The sequence below is a fragment of the Aptenodytes patagonicus genome, chromosome 5, assembly GCF_965638725.1.
Source record: "Aptenodytes patagonicus chromosome 5, bAptPat1.pri.cur, whole genome shotgun sequence".
NCBI lineage: Eukaryota > Metazoa > Chordata > Aves > Sphenisciformes > Spheniscidae > Aptenodytes > Aptenodytes patagonicus.
Window position 1 is genome coordinate 33,678,968 of NC_134953.1, and position 14,583 is coordinate 33,693,550.

The following is a 14,583-nucleotide window of genomic DNA, read 5'->3' on the forward strand; positions in this document are numbered from 1 at the left end:
AACTGGGGTTGTTTAGCCTGGAGAAAAGAAGGCTCAGGGGAGACCTTATCACTCTCTACAACTGCCTGAAAGAAGGTTGTAGCGAGGTGGGTGTTGGTCTCTTTTCCCAAGTAACTAGCGATAAGACAAGAGGAAATGGCCTCAAGTTGTGCCAGGGGAGGTTTAGATTGGACATGAGGAACAATTTCTTTCCTGAAAGAGTGGTTAAACATTGGAAGAGGCTGCCCAGGGAAGTGGTTGAGTCACCATCCCTGGAAGTATTTAAAAGACGTGTAGATGAGGCGCTTAGGGACATGGTTTAGTGGGCATGGTGGTGTTGGGTTGATGGTTGGACTCGATGATCTTAGAGGTCTTTTCCAACCTTAATGATTCTATCATTCTATGATTCTGTGACTGTAAATACATGCAGAAGGATAGCTCCTTCCAGTGTATGAATAATCTCTTTGGAAGTATTCTAAAATACTTGACTTGATATAGAAAATAAACAGACAAAACCATTGCTAAAGCCTTTTTCTTCTCCCTGGCTTCAAAAAAATTGAAACTAAAATGAGAGGATTTTGGTATCTGTCCATACACAAACACATATACATATATTGTACTCAAGAGAGCACATACCCCGCATTCTAGTGTGTTTGGTGTCCTTGTCTTTCACTTTTATTTTTCCTGATTCAGCTGCTGAAACTGATGTGCTCTGTTCTCTGGGAAGAGGAATTACAGTGAAAATATTACCAGCACTAATACTTATGTAAGTAAAAGTTTTCACAAGAAACACAAAGACAAAACTGCTTCAATCTCAGTGAAATTTTACACAAAGGATGTACTCCCTTTGGAGTCCCTGTCCTTTGGAAATCCTTAACTAGTTAAATTATAATGTTTCATCCTGAACTCAATATTGTATAACTTAAGCTGGAGAACAGTGCTTGTTAGAGATGGCCATTAGTCTATCATATGGTTCAATCCTCTTAGTCTTGCATATCCTGCATATACTGTCTTTCAAGATGTAAAAGTTCATTCAACAGGGTCTATTCTTGCTAAAACCATTCCTGTATTTGTAGGACTTCAGTCACCATTCTATTTTCATGAATGATGATAAAACAAGTCTAAATGTCTTACCTGATATCAGAAAAATCAAACTGTGACAGCACCGGTTTCAGATATTCTTCCATAATTTCTAATATTTCTGAGAAATCTGATGTCAAATCATGTCCATAATCATCTATTTTCTCTGTTGGAGTCTATCACACACATTGCAACAAAAACCAGAATACTTACAAAATGCTATTTAACAAGGATGGAGGATGTATTAAGTTAAATCAGAGGCTAAATCAAATAATTTGAAACATCATAAAATGGAAAATATAAATATAGAAAGTCAGTTTCAAAACTACTTTACTTCAAAACATCACTCCTATCAGCATTTTGCAAAATATTCTAAAAATCAGTAATCAGTAACAGTGTAATCTTGTATGTACAAGATGTCCATATTTGTTATTTAAGCAATTAATATACTTCTGCAATTTTAATGGGGAACGGCAGGGAAGTCCAGCAGAAAGAAAAGATAATGTGGCGATCCAAATCACGGGAAGAAATTGTGAAAGGACAACTTTGAGAAGTAAACAGAAACTGCAAGATGAATGTAGAAGAAGCAAATGAAAGTGTATGGAGAGATCAGTGGAGCCAATTTAGGAAAAAACTAAACAGAATTAAGAAAATAGGTAAGGAGAGAATAGAAACATGTAGGAGAAGATGACACTAAAAACTCAAGCTCTTAAAAGCCAATACAGATGGACACAAAAACACTAACTGGAAAAACGAGCTCAACTAAATGGCAGAGTGTTGGTATTAATGAATGGACTTCTCACCCAAAGCTCTCTTTGTGTGGCTCTGTGCAGGTTGCATGCATAATTATTGAAAGTTGTAATGCACATGCATTTTAAAAACCTAAGCCACTTTTTTTTTCGTCTGTTCTACCTGACATTATCTTACCACCTTTTTCTTTACTTATGCAACTACCGCAATCTATGTAACTTGCCATTACAACAAAGGCTGGCCATGGACAAGAGAAAAAGTGATCAACACTTCAACCATCTGCAATAATCAGCATTTTAACTGAAAGAAGCTAACATGATGAATAAAACAGAATTATAATTCAAGAACCAGATGTGTCAAAGTTGTGTGATTTAAACAAAGAAAACTTGTACAGAAAATTCAGTATGATCTATATTTTTTACCTTTATATTAATGATGGAAATAGGCCTTTACCAGCTTTTGTTAATATGCTATATTTTAACAGTTAATTTTGATTGATATCGAAAAACCTAAATTTTATCTAAGGCAGCCAAAATTAAAGTAAATTAGAGTGCTAGGATGTAGACTTGCACATTTCACATGTAGAAAACTTTCTGTCACCTTGCAGCTTAAAAGCTTATGTGAAAGTCACAGGCTTTTCCAGTGTACCTTTATGCTACACGTGTTCACTGATTGTGAAAAACAATGTCCTTATAGAAATGAGCCTTCTTGCAGTAACAGAAAACTTTTATCATCTAGAATTTAAGAGTGTTCATAGCTACAAACTTGGAATTCCAATGAGATGTGTCCGTCAAGCAAAATTTTGTGACTAACAGACTTGGATCAACTGCGTCCAAATAAACACCTATAGCGCAAAAGATATTGCCCTAGAAAGAAACTTTTCTGTGTTGGAAATCAGTAATAAATCTCTGGCTAAGATAGTTTTATTTTGATTAAAGGGTTGAGATCTATAATCCCATTTTTTTTTCTTGGGACAGCTGGGTCTTTCATGTGATATGAAAGGCAATGTACATCTGCAAATGCAGATCTTAAAGGTTCAGCACATTTTCAAGTAAACTGATCTCAACTGCATCAATTTTCAATTCTGATAAACTACTGAACGTTTCAAAGCTGCTGAATGACATTGAAAACTGTAACAGAATAACAGTAAGATTTAATTTTGAAGCAGAATACACAGTATTTAGCAACTGTGAAGACTAGAGATATCACACTTGGAATAAACAGAAAATTCTGCATACAGAATGTTTATGATAGTTTTTTAGTACATGTTTTTCACCCTATTTTAAATATAAGGTAATCAAATATATTACCACATCTGTTTTGGAGACACACTCTTGCAAGTTTTGAATGACAGTCTGTTTAAGATGACTCTTCATCTTTTGCTGCTTGTAAAGATGCACTTTTTCCAACAAAATACTAAATGTATCAGGATTCACAGGAAATCGAGAAACTTTAGCTTGCACTATTAAAAGGAGGATAACACCATCTTAAAACTCTTTTTGAGACATCATATTTGTACTTGAAGAAATGACTGTACAGAAATCATCAGTTTCTAAAGCCACGGTATTCTTTGAAAATGAAGTAACTGTTTATATATTCAGCACAAAATATATACAGAAATGTACAATGAAAAAAACTCTACAATTATTTATTTTTAACAAATTTAGCCTTCAAATATAAACAAAATTTCTGTAAATAGTGACTAGATACATTGTATCTGATAATGAAACACATGTATTTAGGTACTTACTTTCCTCTGGTATTAATAAGTTACAATTATTTTAAAAATTATTTTAAAATTTTACTGACTGCAACAGTGAAAGATATGAACCTTCTCATAACACCAGTGCAATGATTTTTATCTCTTAAATGTAAGAGGCACTTACCCATTGGCTGAGTGGGTTTTCCTTTTTGCTGTGCAGTACTTACTTTTGGCATGTCAATCAATGAACTGTACAAATTTGATCTACGGGAAAGCAGAAAACTGCTGAGTAGATTATTTGACTGCTCAGCCTTGTTTCTATGAAGCAAATTTATTAGATGAGTAATTATTACCCTCTAATTTAATGTGCTCACAAATACTCTCAAGATGCAGTATTTACCCTCACCTTGGGGTGCAAAACCTAGAAAATCTAACTGGAACAAACTGAGAGCTGTAAGGAAAGGTGTTTCATTGCTATATATCCAGTAAGGTAGATTTTTATTTGTTCCATGACAATTTTTTAAGACTTTTCACAACTGGTGAAGGTACTCATAGTCAGTTGCTGTAGCTCAATTTATGAGTCATCGCTAATTAGGCTGCAGTAATGAGATCATTTGTGGCTTTTTAAAGCTAAATATGACCCCTCCTAACATTTTCAAGAGCATAAGCAATAAGAGCTGGAAACTATTAACAGAATGGCCTGAAACTTTTAAGAGATAATTAAGGAAATCAAAAGTACAGAAAAACGCAGAGCTTTGAGCTGCAGGCAGTTTTATTTACATATTAATTTGTTCACTATCCTAAAATTCAAGTCCAGCAAAATTAGAAGTAAAAGGCAATAAACAACCAAAATAGTGATCGTTTACAGGTAAAAAAAGATGACTTTCATAACAAACAGAATGCTAAATCAAAATGATTGAATTTTATACCTGTCTTCTGAATGTTGGAGAATAATTATGCAGAAATCAGATGGCAATTCATCCATTATATTAAAATGTTCAACAGGAACACAGAGATTTCTCCATGCCTGTACAATAATTCAAAAGTAGCATTATTTTCATAGATTTTATATACCCCAATCTCAGTTCTTTCATCAGAAAATTGATAATAATTCTAGGAAAGAAGGTGCTAATATTATAATTAATATAATAATATATAATATTATATAATAATATATAATTAATATAATATAATAATATAATTTTAAAAAGCCAAAACACTCAGCAGATGTGCCAGGACAGGATGCTCTGTACAAACAACAGGATTTAAGGGGGGGAAGATCTTTTTTAGTTTTGTTTTTATTTTTTGCTATCCTACTCTGTTATTAATTGGCAATAAATTAATTTCCCCAAGTTGGCTCTGTTTTGCCTGTGACAGTAATGGATGACTGATAGCCCTGTCCATATCTTGACCCATGAGCTTTTCATTGTATTTTCTCCCCTGTCCTGTTGAGGAGGGGGAGTGACAGAGCAGCTTGCTGGGCACCTGGCAACCAGCCAAGGTCAACCCACCACAAAAATATATTACTAAATAATATACAACCCTTTTTGAGGAAATACAACCAAAACCAACCAAAAACCTCCTAATGACTAAGGAGTCTGACTCCAGGTGAAAAACTGGTCCTAGTAGAGGACCATAAATGTTTTTTTGAGACTGCTGCCTTTAAACATGTGTGTTTATGTGTTTTTCAGATTGAAGTTTTATGTGCTTAAGCACACTGGGTACACTCTGGGTATACCTACATTATCAAGTGGTACAGATCACCAGGAGCAGAATTATACACTGTGCACTTTTCATTGACTTTTACTTCAGAGTACTTCTGGACTGGCCCCCTGGACTGAATGCCCACTCAATGTGGCTTGAGTGCATCAGAGAAACCTGTTCAGTTTTTGTCTGAGAGAAACCCAGCTCATACAGTCATTGTACCACGACACAAAGCAAAGCACTGTACGCAAGGACAATTGGGAGATTCACTTTCAAAGTGCATTCCTGGTCTGAACTAAAATTCTCAACTGAATTTTAAAAAACACTAATAGACCCTCAGAGAGAACTACTTCAGTGACCACTTTGATTTCTTTCATCTCACGCTGCCTGGAATCATGCAGTTCAAGAATGCAGCCATGAACAAACGTCTTGATTGCCACCTTTTCTTTCCTGAGCTACTGCAACAGGCACAGACATGGTGGGCATTGATGAATGTTTTCAGCTAGGGTATCTGTTACCAGTTAGACAATTACAGCAACTCAGAAACAGTGGCTTCTAAACAAAGTATTATCCTATTCCTTCTGCTAAATAAGATAATACAGCACATACAGAGAAAAGCCAAAACAGTAGCCTACAAACACATACTTTTCTTATCCTGTACTGTATCTCTGCTTGCCACATTTTGTAAATGCTTAAACCCTGCCAGCTACAGCTAATCCTTTGTATCTCACTCACTGGCAGTTTTTAATTTCATTCATTTCTAACCTAGGGTCTTCCAATCTTAGTTTTGGTATTCACTTTTAAATCTCAGACATTTGAAGAATACGCAGTTCTCAGCCAGCTTAGACCGAAAGACAGTATTTATCTCCCAGAAAAGTTTATCCATTATTTGCTCCAGAACTATGAATTACATTTTACTGGTTGGTTTAAATATCCAGTTTGCAACACCACAGTTTAGTTGATGCCCAGACTCATGGATAGAGTGTTTGTTAAGAGAAAAAAAAAAAAAAAAAAAAAAAAAAAAAATCAGGCTCTTTTCATAGGGTAACACTTGCATGGGGACCTGAGTATCTCAAACAGGATGACTGGATGCTGTCCAGACGGTGGCAGGAGTCTCTGTTGCAAGTGTCCTTTACAATGGCATCTTCAGCTGGATTGCACGAGACTCACAAGGAATTAATGATTTAGGTGTGCAGACAGCACAACTCTGACATCCAGCTGTAAGACAGACTGGAATTGCATCCTTAGAATCTCACTTCTGACTTAAATTATGTAGCTCATGCCATACAGATAACCTAGCATAAACAAAACCACAAACAGTACATACCATACTAATAAAAATGTATTTCAATTCATGACCAAGTCAACCCATGACTCAAATTAAGAAAACAAAAAAGTTAATAGAGTTTAAAGAAAACAGGTGGAATATTATTTCATCCCAGGAGTAACTGAAATGATATATATCTGTGCATGTGTGTGTATATATGTATGTATACGTATATATACGTGTCTCTGTGTGTATTTATATAACATACATATAAACCCCTAATAAGTGGCACATCTCAAAAAGTTACCATTGAAGTAGCAGTCAGTTGCTGTTCCACATTTTTTAGAAGATCACTTGTGTTTCTGTTTTGTTTTAAATGATTCTGAAGATGCAGTAATGCTGCCAGCTGAGAGCTGCTGGTGTTAGATGTAGCTGTTAGAAGGATACTCTTCATCATCATAGACGCTGAACAGCTCTGTAAAATTTTTACATCTATTTATTTTCTCTCCCAAAATAATATAAATACATATATACTCTATGTTTGTTATAACATGTATGTATGTTAAAGTCCCTTGTTTGAAAGGTGAGATGGATTAGCAAAACCCTGTCTGCTACTTGTGTTTACAATCTAATGTAAATAGTCTGGTAATAACTTACGAAGATTTCTTAAATATGAATAGCTAGAATTGACTTCTTTGTCTACATTTATCATCTATGTTCCTGCATTTAGTCATCTAAGGTCTACATGGAAAGGTAAATGCCTGTGTTCTGAACTTAGCCTTTCAAGTAAGCTGAGTCTTTTCTCTGTTTCTGTGCCTTTTACTGTATAGCCATCACATCACACATTTTAACAGACCTCCTACAAAGAGCAATATAAAGGGTAAGACTTTATATCCTTTTCTTTCAGCAAACATGCCAACCCCGTCCTTTGAACCGATGCTTGCTAAGAGCTAAAGCATTTTTTTTTCTTTTAATGCAGCTGTCACATTAAAAAAATGCAATTCAGGTTGACCTAATCAAAAATTCCAAAGGGAGGCTTAATATTGATGTGGAGTGACATTTTAAACTTTTTTTTTTTTTAAATACAAACCTTTCTGGGCAGGATAGTAACTAAATTAGCAGAATTTTTTGCCCAGTAAAAGACATGACTACTCATGGTTTTGGTGCCTTGATATGCATTCTACTTAGCTTGTTCACTAAGTATGACAGCAAACCATAAATAATATGGTGTGCTGCAGGAGTACAGGAATAAAGGACTGAACAACGAAACCCAGTACTAGCTGTTTTCTCAAAAGACCTACCTAGTCCATTCCACCCATGGGTGGAGATATTTGCAAATCTAAGTGTTGACACAGAGGCAGGTGCTTACTGTCTGTCGTAATTTCCTGTGATTGCCTTGATGTGGCAGGAAGGAAACTAGTATAAGGTGCGTTTCTGTATTTCTACAACGGAGATGATGGTGTAGGAAGTATGTATTATTTGCTCCTGATGTAGCCATTCCTCATCTTCTCTGTGATGAAGGCACATACTCACATGAATGATTCATACACCTTCGAGCCATCTATGCGACCACGCTGTGTAGGTGTTGATTTGATGAACTGAATGTAAACCTTTCCTATCTACTTCAAAATAATGAATGAACAAATCCAGAGAAACATTTTAAAAACTATTTGTTAGGGAAGGATGAAACTGTATTTTGTGGTAATGTCTTATCTTAGCTAATCACATTATAGTAATTTATTCATATTAAAATCTTTTCATGTATGCAATCATCAGTGAAAACATCGAGTCAAACACAACAGATACTAGAATTCTTAAAAAGCCACTGATCAAACATTTTGAACTCAGCAAACATATGTATTTGGTTACCTGTATTACTCGCTAATTCTTATATGTATTCATACATTGTGTTCTGTATGACAAATTTTCAGGCCATATGAATAGACATTTTTGCTTATGTAACTTAAAACACCCTTTTTATACTGGAAAGAAGCACAATACGTTAGCTTCATTACCTGATGAAGTGCCAAGAACTGGCTCGTTGAAACTGGATCAAATTGTCGAAAGCATTCAACCATTTCAAAACTAGCAGGAGCCAGTACATCAGTAATATCATGACTGAATGCAATACCCATACACTGTAGCAAAGCTTCACTGGATTGAGAAAGATATTTCTGAGCCAACCTATGTTCCTTCTAGATGATAAAAATAAAATGGTTTGTATTAAAATATGTATTAATATTAAATATTTGTTAGACATATACAGATTACTAGTGTGTTAGAAAAGATCAGTACTACTTTTTCATGACTAATTTTAATGCTTTTTCTCCTTTTTAAGGCATTTACTTAATGTATGATCAAAATATGCAAATACAGATTATTTAGCAGACACCAACATCTGTTATACAGCATTAAAAAATGTATGTTTTAATAAGATATTTTCTTTAATATGAAATGTGCACTTAGCAGAACAGTATTTAAATTCCAGGCAATATGAGCCATTCAGAACAAAGGGATTTTCTGTCAAGTCTCAGTACAGTTGTTTCCATTGACAGTTGACTATATTTAATACAAATAAACCCACAAATCTCTTATCTCAGGTATTGATTATAGTAGCAACACAAACTGCACATTCCCAATTCCTAGTGTGCTTTGAACTGCAGTAGTTAACAGAGATCAGTTCACCATGCAATACAACTTAAATTTTGTAAGAATTTTACAAATGTTTTGTGATAGAAGTTATTTATTTCTTTGTTCCCAGTCTGCAAAATGTTATGCTCCCTTAGAAAGGCATGTCTGTGAAGCAGAGAGAAAGCTGCCTGTTCACGTTGTTGTGGCTGCTACATGCTCAATCAGTGGGAAACCACTGAAGGAGAAATTATTTCTTTCTGGGAGCAACTGGGAAAGCTCAATCAGGAGCTCCCACAGCACGTATTGAGAGGACAGAGATACACAGCAGAGTAGTGATGGAAAGCTGGGGTTTTGGGGGTTGTTTTGGAGATGTTTTTTCTTTTGTAAGATCAAATTTATGTTACAAACATTTCATTATCAGTTGAACATTATCAGTTCAAACAGAACTGATAAGGTAAGGTGACTACTATTCCATAAAAAGGAAGCACTCAAATTCTAATGCAAGCACATACGCTAATATACCTTTAATTCCTGTATTTTCCTCCTATACTTATCATATTGACATTTATTAGTCGGTAATCTGCTGTCTGTCACTTCCTGTTCACTGCAACCTGCTGAAGTCAGGAAAGTTTTTGTGATGTCTGATTTAGCTTCTTCCTGCTCATCACAGTATAAAAAAAGAATAATTAATCATTCCATTAAGTATGGCTGGCTTCATTTCTTTTGTGAAAGTCTAAGTGAAAATGGAACTCATCTTAAAAGAAATCATCTCACTATGTGAATCACTTGATGGTGAGAGATTTAGCAATATTACCAGGCATCAAAATTTCTTAATATGTTATGATGACAATATGACTAATAGAAACTAAAAAGGCCCACCATACAACCTCTAAGATTTTGATATTCTGGTATTTGTCCTCAGTTAATTTCTTCTGAACACTTTAATTCATCACTGAATTTATAATGACTCAATCAACTTTCCTTTTCTTACATGGTGTTCTTACTACAACACAAAAGGAACTTACGAATCTGACCTTTTAAGCTACAAGTCATTACTTCTTGTTTGCATGGATACAGAGACCAACGTACCTAGCCCTTTAAGGCATTCAAGGAATTTTTTTTCTGTCTCTTTTGAAAATATTGTAATTAGCACATCTCAGGAAAGAATCAAAAAATTATCTACATGAGGATGGCATGTAAGGCAGAAGCATTTTTCTGAAATTACTTGGGTCAGTATATATTTTTATTATGGCTTGCATGCAATACGTAAAACCAAGCTCTAAATAAAGAGTAGTATTATATAAATGTATGCAGAAAAAATATTGTGACAGACAAACTTTACACATAGGAACGAATTTAAATGCAGAAAAGAATGCATACCATAACATCTGGCTTCCAATAAATCTCTGAATGTACAGGATCTACGTTAATGGCAAGTAAATGAAGAGTTTTTCCAGTGAGATATAGGCATTTGGATTTGATGTCAGGACAGCCTTTACAAAGATTCTGTACGTTTGCTAACTGGGCCAGTGCAATATGACTCACAGTGCATTCCATATGCTTCCAATCCTGGTAAAATACATATTTATGTTTATTTGCTCATATATACCCACACATACAGAAACATACTTTTTTAAAAAACATAACACATATTTACATACAAACACATTTGTTAAATGTGATTACACTTTCAACTACAAACAAGCTGTCTTTAACAGATATACAAATTCATTAACAATTGATAAAAAAACCTGTAATATCCATAAGCAAACAACAATCAGTGCTGAGGAAACCATGAGATAAGGGGAGGGTACCGAGGAGAATGGTGGGGATACTGTGCTTTGCTGTAACAGCATTTCCTATTGTCATTGTCAGAGACAGAATAAGGGGCAAGAATTACTGCTTTGTTCTAGTGGGGCATGTCTTATGTTCTTATTCATCAGCTCAGTTAGGCAGTTCTGCTTAAAACCAACTGTTTTAAAAAGAAGAGACAATAATGCAAAAAACCTCCCTGTCAATTATAAAGCCTCAAGTAATTTCCCTGCTACTCTTAGTGGTTTTTAAGTCTCTGCATCTGAGAAACAAAATCTTTCCGAGAAAAAACAAAAACAACCCCAATAAACCATCCCCAAGACAAAAACCACACGCTTGAACTTTCTTTGCTGCAGAACTACATGAATGGTCTGGGGACCCATTTCCTCAGTAGTGGAAGAAGTTCTGCTATGGAAAACATCCCTGGGAAACTTTGTTATACCTTTTATATGTAAATCATAGGACTAAATCTTTTTTATTACCTGTTCTGCTGCATCATCTTCAATAGTTCCCCTGATGAATGCCTCCACAATTCTACGAGATGATGCTTCTCCCACCTTTTTAAGCTTTTTCTCAGTAATAACAAGATGAAAAATATCCAAAAGAATTTCTACAAGATTTATCTTCCTGTTAGCTAGTTGCCTCATTAATGGGATACTAATATTTGTAGTCTGAAATAGAAAGTAGAATTCTAATTTCAAATATTTTTGCAAATTTACCTGTTAAGAAGTTAGAATGTTGTATTTCTTTTAAATAAAGAAGCAAACATTTTAACAATATCACCTCAATAGACCAGAGAGATTGCTATGAAGATACTTAAGTAATTTAAAGGATAAACTTCAATGTCAAATGTATTATAAAGCAATCAAAGTAGCTGCATAGAAAAAGAGCAGCTGGGTTTTTGCTTTACACATTTTATGTACCTGGTACAAATATCTAATGCCAAAGGAGGTACAAATGTGTACATAAAACCAGGATTTTAATATTAATGGTTTTGGTAGCTGCACAAAAATCCTTGCTCTTTAAAAAAGGCAAAGCAGAAAAAAAGCTGGATGCTAGACTATAATAATGGTACACACTAGCAAAGTAGGCTGCAGGCTTTCATTACCCAAAATATGCAATTTTGAAGACAGGCTTTCTTTATTTACATAACGTTCTGTGTAACCTTTTTTCCTGTCTGAGAAATAAACACTTTATTGTGGAGAATTTTAAACTCGTGAGGTATTTAGAGAATCAAAAGTATCTCCAAGTTTAGACCTTTCCTTTTATAGCGATTGATAAATTTTAGAATTAAATAAAATTGACAAAGACCAAACAAATCTTCTTATTTCTGCTTCTCTTCTTCCCTTTTAAACTGTAAATTCTTTTGGCATGCAACATTTCCTTCTATATTCAAACAATGCTTATCACTACAGGAAGATAATCTCATTTGGGGCTTCCAGGAATTATCCAAAAATGAGTGAATAGTACAACTAAACCAGATTTATTTTCCATGAGTAGGAAAATATATATATATCGCCATACCTCATTAACTGCAAATAAGCTGCAAACATTATGAAACACTTCCTCTGTTTTGGATACTGCCCTCTGAGCTAAGTCATAAGCATCTAGATAGTGACTATGTTTTTCTTGTTCGTTTCTTTCCTGCTTGGCAATCATCCTGAAAAAACAAAACATAAACCCAAAGGAACTAAGGTAAGAGAGTGTTTATTTTTATGGTATCAACACTCTTGAACATATATAATAAAATAATTAGATTAATTGATTAGATTAATAGATTAAATAGATAAATTAATAGATAAAATAGATTAATTTTGTACATGTGTTTTCTAAATGTTTGAATAGGAAAAGTGAACATTCAACACATTATTTTTTTCAAGGTCTTTTCTTGGAACTGTACTGCTGCAATGCAACAAGATGCCAAGACACAAAGAGAAGAAAGTCAGAAAATTCTAGAGTATGTATTCACCAGGAACAAAATGGCAGAATAGCCAGGTACAAAACATATCTCAGTCGTTTTAAGGGGACATCTTGGAAACAGCTGGGAGTCAAGTCACCGTGTTTTGCATTTTTGCTATTACAGCAATTTCTAGAGAACCATTTCAACAGTAAGAATTGTAAAAGCCTATAAATACTTGAGAATGATTGGTGTGGCTGCCAAAATGCCGTTACAAATGGGAAGACAAAAAGCTGACTTAGAGACCTTGATACTTTGTTTTGACCTCAAAAACAGTACAAAAATGACTAGTAGCATGTAAGATTAACTTTGCCTTCAGTGAAAAGAATTTTTGATTCTGCACTATTTTTCTGAATACAGAACACATCAAGAATGCAAATAGATGTGTAACACCAAGATATAAAACCTGACAATATTATCTTCTCTTTTCCATCTTTAATTAGACTATAAAAATGTAAACAATACACTCCGTGGACCAGTTAAATAAAATTTTTCATCAGAGGTATAATCTTACCTGTGAATATTTGCACATTCTAGCAGTATCTCAGCGCTGCAGTTTTTATGCCCATAATGAAAGAAGTCCTTCTCAATTTGAACTAATTTATTGTAAGATTCCTGTAGCGTATGTGGCAACTGACAAGACTCAGCATTAATTGTCATACAATCTTGGGCAAAATGTATCTGAATAAGTGTTTTCCTAGGAATAAAAATTAAGTACAAGATAGCAGTCAGACAGCACAGGCTGTGTTTGAAAACAGACATTACTTCTCTCTGCTCTCCTTTAAATTATAAGAAATCTAGAAAAAGCCTCTTCATTCTTTAAATCTGTGGTCTACAAATTATAGTAGGTCCCGAAAAAAATCAAAATACTGTATTTTCAGATTAGAATTGATGTGTCACTTGTTCCATGTATCTAATTATTCAAACTGCCTAGGCCTAATCAGTCTTCTAAATACAGCTGAACTGAGAAGACTATTAGTCTTCCCTTTCTAACCCAAAAGTTTCACACTTCTGGAAGGAGAAGGAAGTGTAAATGTTATATACTTCTCTCCTTTCACCAACACATTTTAAACTCCCTGTGCTTGGATTTCAATGCAACCAAAATCATTGTTTAGTTTCACCATAAAAAGAATTCTTGGATCATGGTGAGGAGAGAAGTAGGTCAATACTGCAGACTACAATAGTGTTGTGGGAATATCTGTGCTCAAACAGATACCTCTGCATAGGCAAATGTATCTTGCTCCTTTGGGTAACCTCTACCAGAAACTATGCACAATAGGTTGTGGTATCTGAACTAGCTTACTAACTTAACGGGTAGCAGGGCTACATCTAAGAATGAAGACATTGGAATGGAAATCTAAATTTAAAAAAACCCCAAACCATGGATTACTTAGAAGAAAAATATTTGAGAATCCACAGAATGCACCATACTAAAGAAAAGATGAATAGTAAAAATCACCATGTATTTGCAATGTAGCTGCATAGTAGAGGCTGGGCATATTTTAATGAAAAGACCGTTACCTGGCTTCAAGGGATGCAATTATAAAACCCAACTCTGATTGTCTGTTAGGTCTCTTCAGTAAAGTAGATCTGAGCACATTTACAGTGTGTTCCAGTATCTCACAAGCCTGCAGGTAACATCAGAAATTTCGTAATTCTTTTCAAAATGTCTAATATTAAACATGAATTCAGAAAGCTTAA

General features: G+C 34.5%; 1 protein-coding gene across 1 annotated transcript in view; it reads right to left on the reverse strand.

Moving 5' to 3' along the window:
- CFAP46 (cilia and flagella associated protein 46) overlaps nucleotides 1-14,583 on the reverse strand; it is a gene marked incomplete at its 5' end in the record, with an annotated part of 91,877 nt that overhangs the window by 16,067 nt on the left and 61,227 nt on the right. Inside the window, 13 exons of the mRNA XM_076338020.1 lie at nucleotides 616-698; nucleotides 1,114-1,235; nucleotides 3,120-3,271; nucleotides 3,696-3,775; nucleotides 4,441-4,538; nucleotides 6,790-6,957; nucleotides 8,498-8,677; nucleotides 9,636-9,770; nucleotides 10,494-10,682; nucleotides 11,408-11,596; nucleotides 12,450-12,585; nucleotides 13,397-13,579; nucleotides 14,404-14,510. Coding sequence (XP_076194135.1) covers nucleotides 616-698; nucleotides 1,114-1,235; nucleotides 3,120-3,271; nucleotides 3,696-3,775; nucleotides 4,441-4,538; nucleotides 6,790-6,957; nucleotides 8,498-8,677; nucleotides 9,636-9,770; nucleotides 10,494-10,682; nucleotides 11,408-11,596; nucleotides 12,450-12,585; nucleotides 13,397-13,579; nucleotides 14,404-14,510 — 1,822 coding nt within the window. The remainder of the gene's footprint in view (nucleotides 1-615; nucleotides 699-1,113; nucleotides 1,236-3,119; nucleotides 3,272-3,695; nucleotides 3,776-4,440; nucleotides 4,539-6,789; nucleotides 6,958-8,497; nucleotides 8,678-9,635; nucleotides 9,771-10,493; nucleotides 10,683-11,407; nucleotides 11,597-12,449; nucleotides 12,586-13,396; nucleotides 13,580-14,403; nucleotides 14,511-14,583) is intronic.